Source organism: Hesperophylax consimilis, chromosome 12 (genome assembly GCF_061612785.1).
Source record: "Hesperophylax consimilis isolate HC1 chromosome 12, BYU_Hcon_1.0, whole genome shotgun sequence".
NCBI classification, from domain to species: Eukaryota; Metazoa; Arthropoda; class Insecta; order Trichoptera; family Limnephilidae; genus Hesperophylax; species Hesperophylax consimilis.
The window spans coordinates 34,659,965-34,685,316 of NC_142847.1; the positions used below are offsets into that span (position 1 = coordinate 34,659,965).

At 33.5% G+C, this 25,352-nt stretch overlaps 1 protein-coding gene across 3 annotated transcripts in view; it reads left to right on the forward strand.

Annotated features, from left to right (window-relative positions):
- Window positions 1-25,352, forward strand: part of LOC149419544 (sodium-independent sulfate anion transporter-like) — a 120,820-nt gene that overhangs the window by 79,915 nt on the left and 15,553 nt on the right. For 2 of the 3 annotated variants that reach the window (XM_089638376.1, XM_089638375.1), the window contains exons 2-3: window positions 23,001-23,235; window positions 24,484-24,679. In XM_089638376.1, the coding sequence (XP_089494502.1) occupies window positions 23,032-23,235; window positions 24,484-24,679 (400 nt within the window). In that variant the 5' untranslated portion in view covers window positions 23,001-23,031. Of the gene's footprint in view, window positions 1-9,871; window positions 10,030-23,000; window positions 23,236-24,483; window positions 24,680-25,352 lie in introns of those variants that run through there. The other variant, XM_089638377.1, reaches the window with a different exon arrangement.

Below are 25,352 nucleotides of genomic sequence, written 5' to 3' on the forward strand. Positions count from 1 at the left end.
CCGTCCAATTCTCGGTACCTACTCAAGAGTTATCGTTCAAAGAAGTTAGTATTACTATCTGGCAAAATATTGCTGAAAAAGGTTTTAGAACCACCAATCGTTTAAATAGCAACACCAAGTTTATTTAAAAGTGTAACTTTAAAAATGCCCTGTGGTTCAAGTAAATAAATATATTTTACTGGGACGTGAGGGATTGCACTAACCTCCCCACATGCGGAATAAAAAATATCTATTATATTATTATGCTATCGTCTGGACGTTTTCAGCCCTCTGATTGGTCAATTCAAATCGTATGTTTCGGGTACGGATTTTGTCATCATTCAGAGAAAATTCTTATATGAAATTAATTATTTTCGCTGAAAGAATTTTCGTAGTTAAGTACTCCTACTCTAAGTACTCCTTCCGAAGTTTTCACAGTATTTTTTCTTCTCTATGTAATTGGCACTATTATAATTGAATGTCTTTCAACTTTGCTATGGAAGTGTACATTATAACGTATGTTACGTTTACCCTGAAAATGAAGATACAGTTGGTAGCTCTCAGTCGAAGTATGATACAGTTAAAAATAACGTAAGTTGAGTGGTTGAATTAGCTTAGTAGTCAGAGCACTTCCCGGCGAGGAAGAGGTTGTGGGTTAAATTCCCAGATACGACTAAATCTTTTTCTGTTTCGCATTTTTCGTTTGAGAGTCCTTAATATTATCTTCAAAGATTTAATATAACAATTTGATGTTTAACTCGTTAAGTTATTTCACTGTAAAAATATGATTTATTGTTTTTGGAACTTAATCATTTTCTAGTTTTCTATAATGTATGCTGTTCTGTAAACCTGCAAATGTTGCAGATAAAATAAAATAGAAATAAACAATGTAGAAGTGGTCATTATATATATTTCACTTCATCTTTACTTCGGCGAGCTTCATAAAAAGAGAATTGAACGGACTTCTAATATGCCATCCAATAGTTGTAATAGTACGTCTGAAGTCGAGTTCAACGTCTGCAGAAATCAAAACAACTTTCATAAATAATATTGTTGCAGTACTAATACAACAAAACCAGACATTCCGTCGAAGATACCCACACTAACTTATTAAAGGTCACGTTTACATTTTATTTAGTTAGTCATTCCAAAAAGAAATACAAGATATGAAATAATCGAATATAGGTAGATCCAAATAACACGTTCTGACTAATGTATTGTTGTTGTGTTTATTTTGTAGAAATCGGTATTTTATACTTAACTAATAAATATTATTAATTATTTTACTAATATTAGCGATTCTCAAACGAAAATTTGAAACAGAATATTCAGAAAAAGATATGATCGCATCTAGGAATTCAACCCTTGACCTTAGCCTTAGTCTTCTCTACCGCTGAGCTAATCTGGCCCTATTCCCTTCTATCATATTCAACCCAGGACCTTAGCCTTGCCGGGGCTCTGCTCTACCGCGGAGCTAATTCGGCCCTGTTCCCTTCGATCATATTCAACCCAGGACCTTAGCCTTGCCGGGCTCTGCTCTACCGCGGAGCTAATCCGGCCCTGTTCCCTTTGATCATATTCAACCCAGGACCTTAGCCTTGCCGGGCTCTGCTCTACCGCGGAGCTAATCCGGCCCTGTTCCCTTTGATCATATTCAACCCAGGACCTTAGCCTTGCCGGGCTCTGCTCTACCGCGGAGCTAATTCGGCCCTGTTCCCTTCGATCATATTCAACCCAGGACCTTTGCCTTGCCGGAGCTCTGCTCTACCGCGGAGTTAATCCGGCCCTGTTCTCTTTGATCATATTCAAACCCAGGACCTTAGCCTTGCCGGGGCTCTGCTCTACCACTGAGCTAATCCGGCCCTATTCCCTTCGATCATATTTAACCGTTTCATACTTCGACTAAGAACTACCATAATTATCTTAATTTTCTGAACGCATATTTTTATTGGCTGCTATCTTTATGTATGATGGCTGGATTCTTCCCGAAGTAAATTCAACCTAGATAGTGTCTTAGGTTCAGTTTCTCGATGCGACCGTATCTTTTTCTGATTTTTCTGTTTCAAATTTTCGTTTGACAATCGCAAATATTGTCTTCAATTATGAAATACTACAATCTGAGGTTTTGCTTATTATTTTATTCCGAAAATTAATTATTTTAATTAAATATACGTTTATTGCAAGTTCTGCTATTTTATAATTATTATTATTTATTGGATAATTTGTATAGCGCCGCTTTTGTGAGATGTCACCTCAGGGGCGCTTTAGTACCTAAAGTTATTTTTACGCGTGGCAGCTCCGCTCTTGAATCCTGGAATTTTTAGCACCTCGAAATCATTCTTGTATTTTTATGTTTTTTATTATATCTATTTAACCCCAAGTACACTTCCCAGTCTGCCCAAGATTGTTACCCCACTGCTTGCTACTTAAACTTATCATATAAAAACACGTAAATAAATATTAAAATGTTCAAATTCGCAAAAACTTAGATTATAAATTTATAAGTCGTTATATTTCGACACAATAAAAACTAGAGTCGGAATCAAATATATAACTATGTTTTATTGTAATATAATCTGTAGTGTTGTATTTTATTAGCAAATCCATTAATAAAATGCTAATATTTAAGTGTTGTGTAACCACTGTATAGATATTGCTGCATAAAAAAAATCGTGAGTCATGGAGCAAACCTTGAATCGATAAGAATAAAAATTCGATTCATTTGCATTCGCTGTTTGATACGGTATTTTTTTATAAATAGTGTATAAATACTTTCTTGGATAGTTAAGTTATCTCTAAGAAAGTAATAATTTAATCGAACGAAATTGAAAAAAAAAACAATTTTTTAGTACCTGCTTATCTAGGACGATCTCCGTGGTTGAATGGTAACCTCCTCGGTTTTTTCTAGGCCAATGACAAACCAACATTTCTTTTTAATGTGAATACCGCACAAGAGTCCCAACTGCTCCCAACCGTCTGGAGCCAATGGGACTATGGCATCTACAATTGGGGTATGTTTTGAGTCTGAAGGTGGTGGAGAGGGGTGGAGATGGGGGAGAGGAAAGTGGACGTGTACCTGACTATTCAAATCTGGTCACCAAACATGGCTAAAGCCATTTCAAGCAACGTTTCAATCTGAATTGTGGTCTTACAGCAGGGCGATACTGAGAGTACCTTGCATTCTGGAATGGAACCTTCCATAACGGAGGCCATAAAATGCTGTTGATTCTTATGGTTCGGAAAATCAGGAGATTTTTTGTCTCTTGAAATATTTTGGAAAGGATGCATTTATTGTATCAAACGTCTAAACTAAAAAGCTCTCAATATTCTATGGTTTTCATATTAAAGTATGCATATCGCCCATCAATTCATATAAAATCGACCCCCAAAGCAGTTTTAAAACTTGATCGCCCCACCAGCTACTTAAATCGCCCCCTGGTGGGTTAAACTTTCTCTTCGTAACCTTCTTCCCTCTCTTCAAAGTTATTAAATAAAATGTTGCTTGTAAAATGACGGGCGTTTTATGGACGCCATACACGATCCTTTTTTTCATAACGTCCATAATATCGTCACCCATATGAGAAATCTTTAGTTTACACGGTAATTATTTCAACAGTAACAGTAAAGCCGGGTTGTTTCGGAGAATTTGAACAATTCATCAAATTTCGAACTTGACTTTCAAGTTCTGTTATTATTTCATTTTTGTGAAACAACTGACCAATAATGATATAATAACAGAACTTGAATAAAACACCTTCACAGAACTTGAAAATCAACTTTTAAATTTGATGAATTGTTAAAATTCTTCGAAACAACCCATCCTTAGTAATACACCATCACAATCAGTAATCAGCACATGATTATAGTATTTTTTATCAAAAAAAATTATGCCATGTGTGGACTGGGGTAAAGATAACTAATTTCGGGAGGTGATTCTACATGATAGTAGAAGTAAAAAAGATTAATAACTTTTTTCGAATATTTTTCCCAAACAAAAATCTTTTTTACAATTCAATTTGTTTACCTGAAAACTGCTTTAAAACGTTGGAATCTCCAAAAAGTTTTGATGATATTTTTTACTATCAAGTACAATCGCCTCCCGAGTTAGTGCACTTTATCTTCCGACACCTTATATAAAACGAAATAACCATTCAACATTATACACAGTATAGTTACGTGAACTAAAACAATGACGCATGACAGGCCGCCATCTTAAACTGTACGAAAATCTAGAATACGTCATTTTTTTGTGAAAAGACGACTTGTACGGAAACTGGACAAATAAACGCATCGTGTAAAACGCCCATTAAAACGCCCGGTGGGAAACTAATGTATTTGTCTACTCAGCTACTTGCCGGTCGATTGATTTTCACAACTTATGTTTAGTTTATAATTTTATCTTTCTCGAACGTGTTTTCATAGGCATCAATTCATTATGTATGTAGCTAGCTAAATGCAATGTTGGCTGGTTCAAGTGGACTCCGGAAGCTTATCGGAATGGCAATAATTATTGAAGGAACCACGACACGTTATCTCACACTCGACATTTGTTGGCCGTTTGCCGATGTTATCTAAAAAAATATTCAATACTCCATTAAAAACCATCACGTGTAAAACATTATAACAAGCTTACAATAATCACGCACTGGGCATTATTTTTACTATTTCAAATATGTTGTATTTTATTTCTTGAATTGGGATGCAGAGAGAGAAGAGGAATTAATATTCCATCATATTGATTTTAACTCCTAGGTGTTCATCTAGATCAAGGCTGCCCAACCCCAGGCCCGCGGGCCACAATGTGGCCCGCGAACGAATTATAAGTGGCCCGCGTGAAACAGTTTCAAAAAACCCGCCAATCCGACAATTTGAAAAAGTGTCGCGGGCCCGCGGTAAAACAAACAATGCAGCTTGCGCGTGGTCACCAGTGTTGCCAACGACGGCGATTTATTGCTATTTAGGCTACTCTCACAACACCCCTATCATGGATTTCAAATATTTTGTGCCGAGCACTTATTTAGACTTTTTTTTGTGGGGAATTATGTTTTATAGAAATTCTCTAACAACCCCCCCCCCCCCCCCCCCATGGAAATAGGAACCGTCAGGTATTCAGTGGCCCGCCAGTAATTCAAAATCGTCAATTTCGCCCAACTGCTAAAAAGGTTAGGCAGCCTTGATCTAGATGAAGATCTCTCACTCAAATCCCAAATTAACAAAACAGTAAGCGCAGGTTTCTTTCACCTGCGTCAAATCAAATCTATAAAAAGAAATATTCCGCCTAGCGCCACAAAGATGTTAGTAAACTCCTACGTTGTATCACGACTCGACTATTGCAATGGCATATACGCAAGTCTCCCTAAAATATACACTGACAGACTTCAGTCAGTTTTCAATGCTGCAGCAAGGCTGATAACTGGTGTTCCCAAATATTCCCACATCTCACAACATTTGCGGAACCTTCATTGGCTTAACCCCTCCGACTTTTCGCGAACTTGAAGCTAAGATGTCTTTACCGAAATGTCAATTTCACGAAAACGTTGTGTTATTACCGCCTCACAATCAAAGCTCTATAAATGAAACATTACTGAACGGAGCCGAATAGTAAAAACTGTTTTAGAAAGGTTACAAAATAGGCTTTTAAATTGTTGTATCATAAATAAATATTAACATTTGTAAATATTTAAATTTAGAATGGAAACATGAAAAAATTGTAAAAATGACTCACCTGTAATGTTTTATGTAAAAACGATACTAAAATCACGGATAATGTAAAAAAAAAACACTTATTTCATCGTACAAATGTACAATAAACAATTCTGTCACTTCACTTTTTGACCATTTCATACAAAATATATTTTTAAAAAAATAATTAAACTTGCGAGGCGGGTCGGCACGTCAAACGGCTTTCTTGGCGTCGTTTTACGATTTGGCGGGTAAAATTTGCTTCCACTGAGTAGGTCTTTTTACGGGTTTCTATGGATAACTTTGAATAGAGATGTGAAGCTTCATTCAATACAAATATTCTACTTTTTGTTTTAGGGATGTCACTAGAAGAATAACGGAGTTATGACGATTTTTGTGGAAACACACGCGTTGACGTGTAAACACGCTTATTGTACTTGACTGCTATCGTTATTTTATCGTGTATATCTGCTTACGTTGCTGACCGGTTAAGTGCCCTGAGAGAATCCAATTCAAACTCTGCTGGATGGTTTTTAAAGCCGTACATGATATGGCGCCACCCTACTTGTCGGAACTCTGCATTCCAAACGATGTTAATGTTAGGCAAGCAACGCTTCGATCAGCATCTTCAACAGCCATAGGTAGACTTTCGGTACCTATGCGCAATCACAATACCAATTTTGGAGACCGAGCTTTTGCAGTAGCAGGCCCAACAGCTTGGAACAAACTCCCTTCATATTTGCGAAAGATCGACAGCTCATCTGAGTTCAGAGAAAAAATAAAGACTCACCTTTTCAACTTGTCGTATCCAGAATGATGACCTTTTTTTATTGTTTTATTCATCAGTAGTATTTCATTGCTCAGTCCAGGGGATTTTCTATTTGACTTTTTTTTTTCACCGTTATTAACCGTTTATTACGCGCAAACAATTTTTTTTTAAATATTTTATAACTGACACCACGCGCAGAAATCATAACAATCGGTATTTGTAAATATAAATTAAATATGTATGTTAGTCGTAAATCTCTAGTTTAAGCCGTAGTTGTAAGTCGTTTTGTAGCGGTATTGAGTAAAAATGCCCACTTGGTCATAAAAATATGTATAGCTTAAGTCATTAGTCATTAGTTAAAAGTCTTAGTTGTAAATCACTCGACATTAGTCTTAGTTATAAGTCTCTCTCTATCTATGAAACTTAGTTATAAACCAAAAGTAATTAAGTCTAAGTGATCAATGCATAAATTAAGTTGTTAAGCGCCCTTGAGGTGATTTTCTCACGAAAACGGCGCTATATAAATAATCCAATCATTATTATTATTATTAAAAATGATCTAAAACCGTACATTCCAAGAGGCTTCCAACTAGCCACGACGTCATTATGACCTGAAAACGCCAATATCTGGTAAGACGGCTGTCACCGATGTTGGCCATCAATGTATAAATATAACAGTTTATTGAACATGTCAGTTAGAGATTTTTGCAGGTTAGAATATTTTGTTACCGCCATTTTTTTGCAGTTATCAAATTTTGCATCATACGAAATGAATGAGAATAACTTGTCTGCCGTTGATATTGAGCAACTTCTGCTGATGTATGATATTATTACATTTCCTTTTCCATTATATAAGCATAATAAATACAAAATAATACAAAAACAACACTTCAAATGGGAAAATAATTCAAGGACTCCAGATATTTTCATATCAGAGGGTTCGGCTCAGCAGAACTTCTAATTGGACCTATAAATCCTACTGATCGCTCAATATAAATATTTAAAAAATCTTTCGTAATCCTACATGTATTTAAAATGACTGATTTTTGCATTTTTATGTATAAATTCTTTGACAGATTTAATACGCCTAAATTTTGAATGAGAGAGCTAGGTATAATGCCAGTAGCTGAAATAACAAATGGTAATATTTTTATAGTCTGAGAATGCCAAATTCTTTTAATTTTAATTTTGATTTAGTGTTTTAAAATGAATATTATGTAAATATTCTGTTCTGGAAGTACTACTAGATAGTAAATTTTGCGTGCAAAATTTCATAAGTGACAATTTTCTTCCATTGGATATTGGTTCGCTAAATTTGGTGATTTAGCAGGCGTACCCGGGTTTATAGGGTGAGGTGTGTTCAGGATGCCACCAGCCACGTGGCGTGCCAGAACGGGAGAGGATGATTTGGGAAGACACGTGGAATACGCCTTCGTTGCCGCAATGCTTGCGTTTGTTTCGCATAACAACTAAATTGACCTACGACTGTACGTTATGTGGACATTATTTAAACACTAGACACTTTATTTTCATAAGGTAGGTACCTAGTAGCGCAGTGTATACGAAACATTTTTAATGAAGTTAATTTAAGTTTGATATAATTTTTTTTTTCTTCATAATGTTAATTTTACAGCGCAATTTTTGCGAAAAAACACCTCGGCAGTCATAAAAATAAAGCTATATACATATATAATGGTTGTTCCCGTTCAACTAAAATTTCACCGTCTGAACCGCCGTTCGTTAAATGTACAACATCGTTATGAAATACGAAACAAATTATAAATAAAAACATGTTTTTGTAAGCAAGTACAATCGCAAACAATTCATTACAAACGAATTGAAATAAATAGACAATTAGGGACAATTACCCATTTTCTCCCGGTATTTCTGACTATTTCCTCTTAAATGTTTGTTTGTTAAATTAAATGAACCTTTGAAGTGAAAAGATTGTTTTTTTTTATTTCAAGTTTAAGGCGATGCACTACGTCGTGTAATATTTTAAATTGAGCCGCTATCAATATCAACCGTTACGTAGATGGCGATAAGGTTTAAATTCCCGCTTAACACCATCCGCCTGTTTTGATTTATGCAAGAAAAAAACATGGCCAAAAAGTGCCTTTTATTTTATTTTGTGGATGTTCAGGCACAAATATTTAAATTTTTTTCGATCTATTTATAAATAACTTAATTTGCAAATATTTTACAGTAAAATCGTAACCGAAAATGGGTTCGTAAGTAGGAGATTTTGAACTTTAAAGCAGTTTTCATATGCCTTTACATTATTTTTTCTGGGCTTATAAAAAGACTTATCTAAAAAATACTCGATTATTTCAAAGGCCAAGATGTATTCTACTCGCCGTATTTAATTAAAGCATCTGAAACATTTCTAGGCGACCAAATTTTCTAACTAAAAACACATGATTTTTCATTACTACGTATGGCATCGCCTTAAAAGAAGTGTTTTCGTTAACTTGGATGTATTTTTTTATAAAAGAGTGTTAAAAGATATAAAGGTGCTTTAATCCATAAAAAATAATCATATTATTTGTTAATACTTTACCCGATGGTATAATGCACATGTGATGCACGTATGATTCACGCGTCTACCCACTGGAGTAATAATGAGAAAAAAGTACACCTGTACTTCAGAATAGATATTTTCTCCTATATTTATCATCATATTAGACACAAACATCGATTATGAGTTTATCTTTCCAGTATTTCACAATTGCAGCTTTTCATCAGATTATTTTTCATTAATTTAACAACTTCAGGGTATTTTTATGTGAATAGAGTCCCAACTGCGCGGATGGGGCAATCAGGCTGAAGGGTATAGATGGAAAGATGAAGGTTAGAAATGCACGGAGTATGGCTAATTTATTAAGAATGTCTGAAATTTTTCGTAATCCTGTTAAAACATGGGAATTCAGGCCCTTAACGAATGAATTGATAGGTTTTCTGGTAAACTTTTAGTAAAATACGAATGTATTATCACGATGTCGGAACACGTGTTCATAAAATAATGCTAATATTTTCGCATTTCGTCCTTATATATAATCAAGGCAAATGCAGGTGCATGAACACGTTTTTCGATATATTAGGAATTTTCTACAAGTTTATCTGGAAACGGCCTGCAATCCCGTTTTTAACCGGATTACCAATAATTTGAAGAGAGTCCAAATTAGCAATACTTTTATTGAGAGTACCTATCTACAACTCGTTATTTAATTTGTGAACCCAACTAAAAGGCTAGTGGTGTCCACTCCTAACGAATCCATCATGTTCACCAGGATATACTGTCCGCATTCCGCCAAACAATTCAGAATCGGATTACACTACACAAAAACGCTAAGAAACTGTCACTTTATTGGCGGACCAGTCATTTGAATAATCTCACTTGACACTTACGACTTTACGATTGTCAGTAGTGACTACTGTACTGTCAGTGTCACTCGACTCTCAGCTCCTGACACTCGTGGTCGTGCTCGAGTTCGCCTGTGTATATAGTGTTTTGTAAACAGTGCCATTTATTCAATCCGTGGAAATAATTGAATTTGTTGTCATTTTCGTGAAAAGTGTCATCGGAGTTGTGCTTTGTGGTAATAGAAATATCCTTATTGTTTATGACTTCTTTTGTGTTCTCCATTTCTTCTGTAGAGATACAGTTCTAATTTTTCTTTGGGAAATAATGAAATATCCTCCTTTTCAATATTGATTTACAAAGATATTGTCTTTTTTTGTCATCCATTCCTACTACAAGGCCTTTTTCATACAAAACTTGATTTATATATTATACAGGGTGTTGGCGGACTACTTTCCAGTGCTTCTGACATTATTTGAAGTAAAAAATACAATAGAAATTTTGGTCTAAAACAAGTCAAGACATCTCTACATAAAAGTAATTGATAGACCGGGTTGTCCATATATTATAAAAGTATTTTGATGTGTTTTTCTATAATGCGTAGATACGTGATTTTTTCGTCCTTAGAACGATAAATAATTATTCTTCTCAGTTTGTCTCGAATATGGATAAAATTTTAAAATATATCAAAGCGTAATTGATAACGAATTGGCGGATTTTTTCATCGACAGTTAAAAGTTATATTTTTATTTTTTTATTGTATAAACGGCATAAAAAGTGAGTTGACTGTTTTCTTACCATTTACCTACACAAAAGGAATGTATTTTTTATAAATATCGAATTCTTTAAAATCATGGTCGTTTCGAGTAAAAATGTCCCGATAGTTTTTTTTGTCCATTTCAAACATTTTCATGTTTGATATTAAAATTTTATTATTTATAAATATCAATGTTTAATTCAAATACAAACATTTGAAAGATAATTTTATTTATTCTTTTAGAATGGTATTTATTATGACAAGTTAAAAAATAAGCAATATGTAACACATTTTAGTAACCTCAGGAGATTCAGAAATTCAATAAAATTTCACCATGTCGTTGGAACTTAAAATATTAAACATAATAATATTAACTGGCAATATTTTAAAACCTGAAGAATTAATAACTTTATTTAGTTCACAAACGAAAATAAAAAGTGCTGTCTTACCTGATATCTACATTGATTATACATATAATGTATATTTCCAATGTTTTTAAATTTTAAGTTTTTTTTATTTCCCGTATATTAATTTCAAGGATTCTTTAAAATTAGTGGGATACTAACTTAGCAAGTATATTGTGTTTTATGCTTTATTTAAAAAAAATTTACACTATTTTTTAAATTTAATTTGTAATCGTTATGTAAAAGCCCATTAATAAAATAAATAAATGTTATCCCACCAAGCTTAAATACGGCCCTATACCGCAGAAAGCTCCACTGTAATTTCCCTTTATGTGACATGCCTCGCTTGTAAAAGTAGAATGTATTACAAGGAAGCTGTCACCGACATGCCTTTATAAAGCGCAGTATACACCGCGAATGAAGCTAAGCTAGTACTAACTTAGTTTAGCTTAGCTCGCATCGTAACCGAGTCGTTCCATACTTTCATACACGCTTGTGGTGGAAACGAAATTATGAAAAAGACTCAACTAATTTAGTACTAGCTTAGCTTCGTTCGCGGTAGATATTGCGCTTAAGGCGAAGTTTAATGCTAAATAGTGATTTTCGATTAATATTTAAAACAAATTGGTTTACATTATGAATACTAAATAATATGCTGTAGATAAATTGAAGCTTTTCCTATCGTTTCCCTTGAGTAGAATACAAATTAATATTTAAATTACTCAATAAAAAATATAAATGTAAACTACTAAAAAGTGTATTTATTCAAAAGAAATATTTGATCGCATAAATGAAAAAACTTTAAAAAATACTGTATTAAGGCTAAGATTATCTGTGACAGTTTCCCTTGATTAACTTTATTGCGTTCTTATTGTTTACAAAATAAATAAAAACCACTTTTGCGCTTGAGATCGAGCGTTTCTTAACTCCGTTTGCTAAGCGATTTTAATGCCTATTTATGCGTTCATACATTTCTATTGAAAAAATACTAATAGTTTAATTTATATTTTTTATTACATATAATATTTTTTATTTGTATTCTACTCAAGGGAAACGATAGGAAAACCTTCAATTTATCTGAAGCATATTTTTTGGTATTCATAATGTACACCAATTCGTTATAAAGATTAATCAAAATAGTGATTTAGCATTAAGCTTCAAGTTAAAATATGTATAAATTGTAATTAGTTGTCTCTTTATTGCACAAGGAGGTTGATATCGGATATAATTTTCACTAATCCTCGGCTGTAAAAATGCTTTATCTTGTACCTAACCAAACCGCAAGACACTACTAACTTGTATCCAAAATATTTAATAATAATATTATCGTTCTTTTGTGGTTAGGAAATCTATCCACCTTTTGGTATTGTTATTGTCATTTACTGTTGAAAATAATGCATTTGTATCACATATTTTGGTACCTACTGTAAGTTTGTGGAATGAAGCAGTAACATTTAACAATTTAATGTTTCAATAAAGAATTATTACATTAATAAAAATAAAATTATTTTCTGATTAAATGCATGTAGACACCTACTTTATCGCTTGTCTGAATTCTCACATTCGTAGTTCCGATTTTGAAAATTTCAATGCATTTTTGTGTTAATGACGCAGGAATATTTATTATCCCCGACAACCGGCCTTTAAGGGGAAGCTACAAGCCAAAAAAGTATAAATCCTTGGTAGGCCTTATATCGTCACGAATATAGGTAATAGGCATTAAAATCTCTTGGCAAACGGAGTCTACGATTTCAAGCGCAAAAAAGTTAATCAAGGGAAACTGTCACAGATAAACTTAGCCATGACATTGCATTTTTTAAAGTTGTTTCATTTATGCGTTCATAGATTTCTATTGAAAAAATATGTTTTTTAGTATTTAACACTCATGTTTTATATTTATTTATAATAAAGGGTAACGATATAAAAAGCTTTAATTCATCTAAAGCATATTTTTGGTATTTATAATGTTGACCAATTCGTTATAAAGATTAATCGAAAATAGTCAGTATAAAGGTCGCGGGTTTATTAATTAAAAATAATATAATGCATAGTTGCGGCATCTTCCATATTGGAAGATACGCTCAGTATCAACCTGGTGCAAGACCACCATTAAGCTTTGAATCGTGGCTTGAAATGACTTGAGGTGTGTTTGTTGACCAGATCTGAATACCCAGGTACTCCCCCACCTTCCTCTTCCCATCTCCTTCCCCTCCCCACTACCTTCAGCCTCGCAACATACCCCAATTGGGGATGCCATAGTCTCACTGGCTCCGGACGGTTGGAACTCTTGTGCGGTAATCAAATTAAGAAAAACGGAATTGTATGTTTAATAATAGTTATTCATAACCCAAAAAATCTGAGTAACGGCTTTGTTTACGGATCAATAATTATTAATTTTAGGTTGGTACATCAGTTCGCATGTTTTATTACTAACTAGCTGTACCCCGTCACTTGTTGCTGTGGCTCAGTATGCAGTCAGTTGATTTTACGTCCAACAGATGGCGCTATTTTAGTTTGGTACATCAGTTCGCATGTTTTATTACTAACTAGCTGTACCCCGTCACTTGTTGCTGTGGCTCAGTATCCAGTCAGTTGATTTTACGTCCAACAGATGGCGCTATTTTAGGTTGGTACATCAGTTCGCATGTTTTATTACTAACTAGCTGTACCCCGTCACTTGTTGCTGTGGCTCAGTATGCAGTCAGTTGATTTTACGTCCAACAGATGGCGCTATTTTAAAAAAGCTTGTTTTTACCCGTCATATATTTAAAATGGTTCGAGATAACTCAACGCAATGACAATTCAACACACCTTAAAAAAACTTTATAATGTCATTAAAAGCGACGAAAAAAACTTATCCATAAGGTAGGCGACATATTACGCTGTACGCATCATGGCTTAGCCTATTTCAGCGTATCGCTCGCCATACACTACCAATGGGAATATATGGCGAGCGATATGCTGAAATAGGCCAAGCCACGGAAATATAGCGCGCTTATAGCGTGGTCTGTAACAGGCTTAAACCTAACCTACGTAACCTATTTAATCTAGTTTTTGTTTCATCACTTTTAATGACTTTATATAACTTTTTAAAAGTGTGTTGAATCGTCATTTTGATTTGAGTTATCCGGTCACCCTAAATGATATGGGTATATAAAAACGCACGCGTATTTGAATGCAACGATATGTCAAAAATTTAAAGCAAGCAAGAACTTTCGGACATTTAACATTTTGAACAAATGAACATTATATACTACAGGATATTTAAGATTTTGAAGAAACCAACATTATATACTACAGGACATTTAAGATTTTGAACAAACGAACATTATATACTACAGGACATTTAAGATTTTGAACAAACGAATATTATATATTACAGGACATTTAAGATTTTGAACAAACGAATATTATATACTACAGGACATTTAAAATTTTGAACAAACGAATATTATAAACTACAGGACATTTATATAGATAGATATCAAATACTTTAGCTAGAATATTGTTCTATAATAACAATAATCTAAATAATCGTATCCAATTTATGGTGTACAATATGATATATTTGATATTATTATTTTATGGGAAATTTTTAATATTTGGGTATCAAAACACCATTAATTTTATGCTCGGTTAAAAAAACAAGCCATTACACTTATAATACTTTTTTGATGTTTTATTCGGGCCGGGTGTCATTAATTTTGCGATTTAAAATATTGCAAAATTATTAAATTTGTTTTTATCTCCAAATTCACGTGATTTCTAAAAGCGCTTCGAGATTCTGGGAATCCCATTTACATCAGTGTTTATTTTTTGCTTGTTTTTTTTTTTGCAAGTCTTTAATTAAGGCTCGGTAATAAATTACATTAAAGTGATCAGGTACATTTTTATTTTTATTTTTATGCAAATTATTTTTTTCGTCCCTGTGTTCTCAAGATCTGAAGGATTGTTGTTCTGGCACAAACGCTATAAAAATTAACCATTCCGGTATGTGTTGTCAGCAGATCGTGTTTTGAAGTTAGATAATGTGATTGCTGATTCCGTCTAACTAGTTAACTTACTTAAGTGTTATTACCTGCATCCTGTGAGTCAGGTTTGTAAGTCATATTAAACCCATCAAAAAGTTACACAATGTTTTTATTTCATTTTTGCCATTTTTAAAATGGCGTCGACATAAACCCCAGTATAGGTACCTACTTGAGGTAAGTGATGTTAAGTCATTAAAAGCGATGAAGAAAAAAAACTAACGTGTGAACCTAACCTACGTACCCTTTTTAATCTAGTTATTTTTTCATCACTTTTCATGATTTATATCACTTCTTAAAAGTGTGAATCACGCAAATTTAGGAGATAAAAACAATAGTAAGTAATAAACAGCTTGAGCTATGATTGCGTTTAAAAGCAAATAACATGAAATAGAAGTTAATAACATAATAAATGTAAATAATTAAGCTTACAGTGAGATCCTGAACTTAATATAATATTCATATAATATCGTATGTAACTTACTTAACATCATGATGAGATATATAGATGCTCAGGGGTAGGTTTATAATAGGTAAAATATATTTATAGTTGAGAAGATAACTTACAGGGTTTTCAAATAAGAGGTGTTATTTTGATATTCAATCGTAAAAGATCAATGGTTTCGTTGCTTGTGTGGCACGTAGCGCCGTCTTGTTGAAAGTAAACGTTGTCCAGATCAATACCATCCAATTCCGCCCATAAAAAAATCATTAATCATCTCTCAATAGCGCAATCCATTCACCGTAACTGTTGCTCCAGCCTCATTTTCGAAAAAGTAAGGTCCAATGACTCCGCCGGACCATAAACCGCACCAAACAGTCACACGTTGAGGATAGAGAGGCTTTTCAACAATAACTCTTGAGTTTTCCGAGCCCCAGATGCGACAATTTTGCTTGTTGTGAAGCCACCGAGGTGGAAATGGGCCTCATCACTCAAGATGTTTTGCATTTGATTCACTTAAGTGAATTTTAATAATTTCAATGCGTTGTTGAAGCGTGTATCGTTCCATTTTTATTAATGGTGTAGTTTCTACTTGTCAAATGTCAAAAAATGACATCTTCAAAAGTAACATCTACCGAAAATAGCGGGCTATTCAAAATAACACCTCTTATTGGAAAACCCTGTAAATATTACAATACAGAGAAACCTAATTTGATGTTTAGTAATGTTAATAAATGCATACCTTTTCTCCGTTCAGTGGGCGACCAATAGGTAAAAGTGCTCTGGGGGCGATTTGAATATGAGTTTGGGCGATACGAATATACGAATAAACAGCATTTATTGGTTTGACTTGAGCCTAGTAAAAATTTCGCCTGCGATGCTTTCTTTGCATTCGCTGTGATTGTGTGTGCGACAAAATGTTGTTTGTTGAAGATAATACACCTGAAAGTAAGTAATGGGCCCAAAAAGGTTGGAAACATCTGAGTTAGAATTTTCTTTTTGTATACATCTGTCATATCGAATTATTAATCATTAATTTTATCCCATTGCTCTATATAAGCGTAGAAAAATCACTGACGCGTTATTTCGCATTTTTTTTCGATTTTAATTGAAACCTTATACTCTATAGATAGCTCGAGTTTGAAAACAAATTCGCAAACATAATACAGCAAAAGTTAATCAAAACGATCTCTTTAAAATAAATCTGCGTATTTGATACCCGATATCTACTTGGAATAGCGTGTAGAATAGCGATGGGTTATGACTCGAGCGGGAGCTACGGTACCAGCTCAATATTTTCGTAGGCTCAAAGATTCGACTCAATTGAACGGGAGCCGTGAGCTTAAAGCGTATGACCAATGATAATATTATGCTCCCCCGATACGACATAATAATCGTACGACTCTTGTTACCGGTTAGCCGCTCGTACCACGAGAACAATAAGATACTAGGTAGTTAGTAGGTGTACAGTCATACGCCGTTCACGTTTAATACTCTGATAATTTTAATGGTGCGATTTTTTCTAAAATATCTATCTCCTGATTAAAAATATAGTAACCGTTCGATTGATCCGTGGTACGGTTCACCGGGAGTCGTACGAGTATGGCTCATCAAAAAGAGCTAGCTTAAATGTGCGACTCGTTCATGAACGACTCATCACTAGTGTAGAATACCATATTAATGGTAAAATTTTAAAAAAGATTTTAGAAATTGAAATAAAAAAGAAAAATTAAACACGTGCTTGGTAATATTTTGATGATTCCATTTCATTTTCAGTAATTAATATTCTGATTTTCTAAACTAGATTATTTATTTATATGAGTGCATTATATAGCAGATATTTTACATTATTGGTAGGTACTATCAGATATTTAAACAGTCATTGTTTTATTAACCAAGAAAACAATTTCTCAGTATGTTATGTTACTATGTTTGCACTTTTGTCGCTGGTTAAATGTGTTCAAACATCATATTTTGTCATCATCGTCACGTGTTTTGGAAACTAATAACTTCACGTGTTTTAGAAACTAATATCTGCAAAACTGCAGATATTCTGCCCTGAAAAGGGCGCGGTTTTGACGAAACCGGTTGGTATGCCGGACAAAATATATTATTAAATATATTATTAAATATATTATTATTTAAATATATTTTTTTATACGACAATCGGCGATATCAACATAAAAAAAATTATGCAAATCAAATTTAATAATAATGTTATTATTATGTTCTACAAGTAAAAAAAAACTAAAATATTTTCAGAACCTAATTATAACATTATTAAATTTGAATGTAATTTTTATTATTGTGAAAGCTATTTTTTATTAAATTTGAACGTTTTTTTTATTTATTTTTGTAATAGCTGTCATGTCACAATAATAAAATACTTGCTGAACTTAATAATAACATTACTAAATTTGAATGTTATTATTAAGTTCTGCAAGTATTTTAGTTTTTTTTTACTATTGAGACAACTGTCATGACCAAAGATATTAGTTTTTCTAATATCTTTGGTCATGACACAACAATAAACAAAACTTAAATACTTGCACAACCTACAAATAACATTATTAAACTTGAATGTTATTTTTAATTACAATAATAATTAAAACTAAAATACTTGCAGAACCTAATAATAACATTATTAAATTTTGTTTACATTAAATATTTATAAAAATTAAACGGTGTTCTACGAATTATTCACAAAAACAATCAATCGATAAAAACAATATTTGTACTTCTTAGAACCTGTAGTTACGATTCATCGAATTCGTACCTAATAGTTGCGTCTATATTATTTTTTTAATAATAATCTCATTGATTGTAATTGAAAGTTATTAATTTTTCTACCTACCATTAATTATTGTTATTGTACGGTAAAAAATATAGCGCCCTTGAGGTGGTTTTTATAAGAACATTATTTAGAACCCAACAAAGTCGTAAATTGTTAATTTATTGCCTTACACACGCGGTGTTTACAACCAGGAACTTAAGTTTTGCACTGTTTTTTTTTCATTAGTTTAGTATATTATATTATTTTGACTACATGTATACTAGATTTTATAAGTTATTTATTTTCATTAAATTAAAATGACTACTAGTGATTTTACGATTATCGATGTTTTTATTTGTATCATATTCAAATTGCTATTTTAATTTGTTTACAAACACCCGACAAAAACCACGAGAGGCGTCTATAGACTGGGTTAAATTATTGTGGAAATTTTTCAAATCCCTTTTCCAACATTATCCAATATAATTTGAATATTATTTTTTTAATTGTTCAACATTGTTAAATTATATTCCATTTCAGTTTAACAACATTGTTAAATCATATTCCATTTCAGTTTATCAACACTGTTAAGTTATTTTCCATTTCATTTTAACAACATTGTTACATTATATTCCATTCCAGTTTAACAACATTATTAAATTATATTCCATTTAAGTTTAACAACATTGTTAAATTGTATTCCATTTCAGTTTAACAACATTGTTAAATTGTATTCCATTTCAGTTTAACAACATTGTTAAATGGTTCCATAAGAAATCAGAACAATTTTGAAAAGTGATATAAAGTCATTAAAAGTGATTATAAAAACCTTGCCTAAAAATCAAACCTAACCTAACCCAGTTCACCAAATTAAGAGTAAACGTAATGTACGTTATAAAATGCGCGTGATTGAATGAAAATACACTTTTATACTTATATAAAAAACCTTCATGGCGTGAATAAATAAGTAAATAAATAGATGATAAAAAATGATCATCAAAAAATATCAGGCGAACGGTTTGAATAGAAAAAAAACGAATACAATATTGTATTTGTATTTGTATGCCTTTCTTGAAAGAATTGAGTTTTAATACTGACAAAACCATTTATTCGTATTCATATTAAGCATGTACGGACGCAAACAAATAATTACTTTAAATATTTTAAAGCATAACTTGCAACAACTGCATTCTAGTAACATAATTAAATTCCACCTATGAACGCGTAGATTATATTTTACAATAAAAGATATAAATTTGTTTTAGACCACTTTAATTTTAATTGTACTCTACCGGTTTCGGGAGCACCCTTCCTTCGTCAGGAGAATATTAAAACTGAAGTTTTGAAAGTTTTAATATTCTCCTGACGAAGGGAGGGTGCTTCCGAAACCGGTAGAGTACAATTAAAATTAAAGTGGTCCTAAACAAATTTATGTCTTTTATTGTAAATTATGACGAGCCACAAAGTAAATGCTTATTACAAATACGGATTATATCTTACGTTGCGTCTAACCTTAATGACTTTTCTTGACTTTATACCACTTTTCAAAAGTGCTATGATTTTTCCGGTTTTACGTATTCTTAGAATACACGTGTAATTTATAGAATTCCGTTGTTTATTTTGTTCAGTCAACAACAATTTGCCATTCGATACAATAATTTCATCTTTTAACTATATAAAGACACGACAGAAGATAGTTGTATTTACTTTTAAACAATTATTTGTTACTGTTTACTTTTAAACAATTAACTGTCACTATTAAATAAATAAACGTTCTGTAAACAGTAATAAAATGTGGTAATTAACTTATTACTTTGTTGTTGCAACCAAGTAAACATTCAACACCTATGGTACATTAGAACACACAATGAAGATGCGCAGTCCATTTTTTTTTCTCAATAATGATCTTCTAATTTAATACCTGTATATTTTTTATTGTTATATTTAGTTTAAACAGTTAAAATAATTTTCATAGTTTTTTTATTTTGAAAACGCATAAAATGACGTGACATGACCCGTGTCTTCAATTATTTTGTACGGGAGTCGAAACGTTTTTCATTTGATTACACAATTTTAACATTGAAGAACACTAGGTAAAGTGTTAGCATATCGTCACTAGTGTTATTGTATTGAAACAAAGTGCCATTTTCATCGGCTCTAAAATAGTCAGAAGATATGAAAAGATGTTTAAATTCCTCACAAGTTCCCTTACATCCAAAATGAACAAAAATTCTAGCATTTATTTTTTATTATCTTGTAATTTTTAAATATTTTCTCCTTCGTTCCGGCTTTAAGAATAGGCTCTTTTTTAATTTGCTGCGAACGAAAACGAAATATAATGCGTTCTCACAATTATTGCAAATATTATTTTTCAATTTAGTTGGATAATCAAGAAATACCCAGAAAATTATTTAATTCTCCGCGATTTGGGGAATTCTCCACGAATTTGCAAGTCTGATATGGATGTTGTGGAACATGTATGTATATATATTACTCACGTAGACTGGTTGTGATTAATAAGCTCGTACCAACCAAACGGTGAGTTTTAATGACATGGTGTTTTATTCGTTTTTTAATGACGATTTATAAATTCTACATATAATAAAACTTATATATTCAGAATTAGCGTTTATATATATTTTTAAGACATAATATTTTTCGCTGCAGTTCCTTTTTATGAGATACCTTAATATCGTTAAATAAATTAATATCATTGTTGGTCAATGCACATTTTTAACTTTGGTGTGCCCATTTATGTCATTAATTTTCTATCTTTTCTGTGCCTTTTGCAGGGCGGTATCTCTTATACGATTCTTATTAGAATTTATTTATTTTTTACTAACGGTATTTCTTTCACAATCCTCATTTGAATGTTGTTATATTTTCACCTTCAACTTACTTCACAATACGCACAAATTATTTAATTAATACTTCATTTCAACTTCTTTACTACAGGAAACAACTATCTACGTCGGGGGAGATGGTAAAATATACAAAATATAAATTTCAACCAAAAATTAAAATATCCCGTAAGCGTTTTGTCGTCGTATTTTATCTTGAGTGTATGGTCTAACGTTGGGCGAAATGTTTCGCTTCAATCTGAATATGCAGAATGTTTTAAAATATCCCAAACTAAGAACCTACTAACCTATTTTGTGCATGTCATTCCATCTCCTCCGACTTATAAAGTTGTTTCTTGTAATAATTAAGTTGAAACAAAGTGTTATTTCAATAATTTGGACGTATTTAGATGTAATTAAAGAGGAGTCTATAAAAGAAATGAACTTACTGAAAATCAAAAAAACTGTACGAGTATAACATATAAGCCTATTGATCTACAATATCTTAAACGGATTTATACACACGAATACAACATTTTTAGAAAAAAACATCACACTTACCCAAGACAATATAATAAATTATACTCAAATTCAATAAAGACTGAAAGTGGTAAACTAAACATGGATCGTGAGGGTGTACACATATAAATAGACTTTGTCTAGTAAGTCGGGTAAAGTCTTCTAATAATAAAAAAAGTTTAAAAATGCCCGGGTTGCCGGCACTGAAATTGAAGTCAAAATACTATCTCATTCACGAAATATATATTAAAAAAATAAGAATAATATGTTACTTAGGTTGTAAACCATAATATTAATAATTTTCAATGCTTAGAAAGTGAAACGTGTTATTTTTCATTATATTTTTTAATTGGAATATTTTTTGAAGGAATAAACAATTCAATCTAAACGAAACATGAAACAGAATAAGACACAGAAAACAAAAAGATAATGGTCGCAACTGGGAATATAATTCAGGATTTCTGTGTTATCGGAACAATGCCTCATGTAAAATCATACTAAAAGATAGCAACTAAAAATATATGGGAAAATTTGTTTAGTTATGATCAGAGATGTGCTTTATTTCAAATAAATCCATTTCAAATGGAAATGCAAAATGGGTATTTTCCATTTTGCATTTTAAATGCTTTTCTAAAAACCATTTTGCATTTTAAATGCTTTTCTCAATGCATTTTCCATTTTAAATGCTTTTTTGCAACATTCTTCCTACCATCTCCACTTATCTTTTTGTTCATAAGCCCCAAATATCAGTTGGTCCTCAACCTCGCTATGAGAGATAATTTACATTTGTCAAGTTGCTCCCTGGTAGGAGCCCTGGCAATTGAGTGATACCATTACAAAAAATACTGATTTAAATACTGAACATGGGGCCATGACGCTGTAATATTAAATGTTAGATAGCAGTTTCTATGTTTTTACGTTGGCAACATTAGTCCCGCGCAAATTTGTTGTGGTTTCATAATCTGTAGTCGTGGTGTTTTTGGATTTACCATCATGTAATATGTTTGTTCTACATTGATGTCCATTATTAAATGACAAAATAGTTTAAAAATTCTATAATTATTTTAATTGTTTGACCCGAGAAACCATTTTGCATTTTCAATGCATTTTGAAAATAGGTATTTTGCATTTTGCATTTGAAATGCTTTTCTAAAAACCATTTTGCATTTTGCATTTTCAAATGGAAAAGTTTTGACCCATTTCCATTTTGCATTTCAAATGGTTTTGGGTACCCATTTTGCACATCTCTGGTTATGATAATATTGTTCATTCTGAGATTGAAATATGAGATTGACAAATTGAAACAAAAAATTAGGTCACAGTGGCCGAGTGGGTTACCGGTAAGACAGAGATTCTGGTTTCAATTCCCAGTTGTTATTTTTCCTGTGCCTTGTTGTGTTATTTTTTTCTTCTGTGTTACTAATTTGAACGTGTGATTGTCTCCAGACGGTGGTCGCAGAGCAGTGCTAGCAGAAAGATGGCGCCCGAACCGGCCAGCTCCCGGCCGAAGCGGCCGACGTTCGCGCGGCGCATGCTGCATAAGCGGGTGCCCATCACGCGCTGGCTTCCGCTGTACGACAGCGAGCAGCTGGTGGCGGACATGATAGCCGGCATCACGGTTGGCCTCACGGTCATGCCGCAAGCGCTGGCGTATGCCACTCTGGCTGGGTTGGAACCACAGGTAAGATACTTCTTGTTGTGAATTGTTTCTTTATAAATAATACCGCCTCCGTCACAACAAAACACTTTGTCTTTATTTAGAAACTCTTATAATCGGGACCGAGTGTGTAGGATGGCCTAGAGGCCAACATACGTCCCCGGTCTGCTCTCAAAATCTCTTTGATTCTAGGAACTTAATTGCTAGTCCACCTCGGTTGTGAACATGAAGGGAAAACATACATGCAACCGACATCTGTTGGATAAGTTTATAACCTCTAAGATCTATCTACAAGAGAGACATCTATGTCTTTTAGCTCGAACTATCACACTCCTCAGGAAACAGAGGCTATTGTCCTTTTTTTTAACATTAACTCCACAAAGGAGGCCAGGGAAAAAATTATTTGCTCTAATAGTCTATGCTATCTTTGGAGTTGCTATGTGGAGGTTCTTTTTTAGGATAGGAAGATCTGGGAAGGAAATGAGGGATGGGTAGGAATCTGGGGGTCAGTTTTTTCAGGAGTAACAGACGTATGAATCTATCCCTACTGCAGTGTAAGGCGATGGGTTGAGAGAGAACTGCTGGAGGGGTCAAAAGGTCTCCCTCCACCAGTCTCTCCCGATCCGGCCTGCTACACAGTTGGTGGGCAGACTTATCTGCTGCTAAGACTTTGACAAACCTCATCCCATGAAACCGGGACCCCCCGCTAAGTCACTAAATGCAGCGAAACACTTGGGGTGACCTATGGTTTCCCTGGCGGCGGTACCATACATGCCTCCTAAAATTACTTTAATCTTTACATTACTTTGAATACTTCACACCAGGTGTTCTGTTAATGGTGAAAATGTGTATTTTTTTAGACTTGGAATTCTCTTTCAGAATTCATATGATATCATTCTATCCATTTTATCCGTTTCGGAACATTGAACCCTCCCAAAAGAGTAAATATGAATTGCTAACAGTGTTAGGAGTCTTTTATTTGCATTGCCTCCTACCTCCAAAGCGGTGAAGACCACTTCGAATCGATAGCATTTATAAGTTTAACTTTGCTTTCCACGTGACTCGATAGCTCCTGGCTAATGCTTTCCATGATATTATAGTCGTCGTCCACTCTGAAGCCAGCATTCCCGTTGTGCTACTGCAGTTTAACATATTTTTAGCCGGAATTTTTAGTTCCGCCATTCTAATTCTATTCAACTCCTCAAATCAGGGTCCAAATATGACTATTTTATTTTGCTATTCCTTTGGTTATTTATTACGTTTGATTTTCAGTACGGGCTGTACTCATCGTTCGTAGGATGCTTCGTTTGCATGGTGTTCGGGTCCTGCAAGGAAATCACCATCGGCCCTACTGCGCTCATGGCGCTCATGACCTACCAGCAGATCTCTGAGCGGAACCCCGACTTCGCCGTGCTGCTGTGTTTCCTCTCAGGCATCGTACAGCTGCTCATGGGCATTCTGCATCTAGGTAATAATCAGTCATTCCATCCATGAATCAATCATCAAATGAATCAGGTTTGGTTACTACCGCCCCGGGAACTATTCATTGGATAACCAACACCTCTGCCATAGATCACCCCAAGTGGTTCGCTGCATTTGGTGACTGAGCAGATGTGCCCAGCTTCACTGGGTGAGGTTTGTCCAGGGATCAGGAGACGATGAGGGAGACCCTTTCATCTCTCCAGCCAGACTCTGACCCCATCGCATTGCACCGCAGTGGGAGAGATGGTTTCATATGCCCGTCACTCCTGGACATACTGACCCCCGGATTCCTACCCACCCTTTGTAATTTTTTCCTCCCCAGAACCTCCTCTCCTTCATTTCCTTAAAATACCCTCCACGCACCCTCAAAGATGACATGGGCTCTGATGGAAATTATTTTCCTTCTGTGTGGATAGCTCGATAGATAGACAGGATACATTAGCATGTAAAAAATAAATTATGAATCAGTCAACTAATAAATCAATTGATTAATGAATCAATCAATTAATTAATGAATCCCTCAATTAATTAATGAATCCCTCAATTAATTAATGAATCCCTCAATTAGTTAATGAATCCCTCAATTAATTAATGAATCCCTCAATTAATGAAACAATCAATTAAAAAATGAATGAATCAGTCAGTTAATTAATTTATCA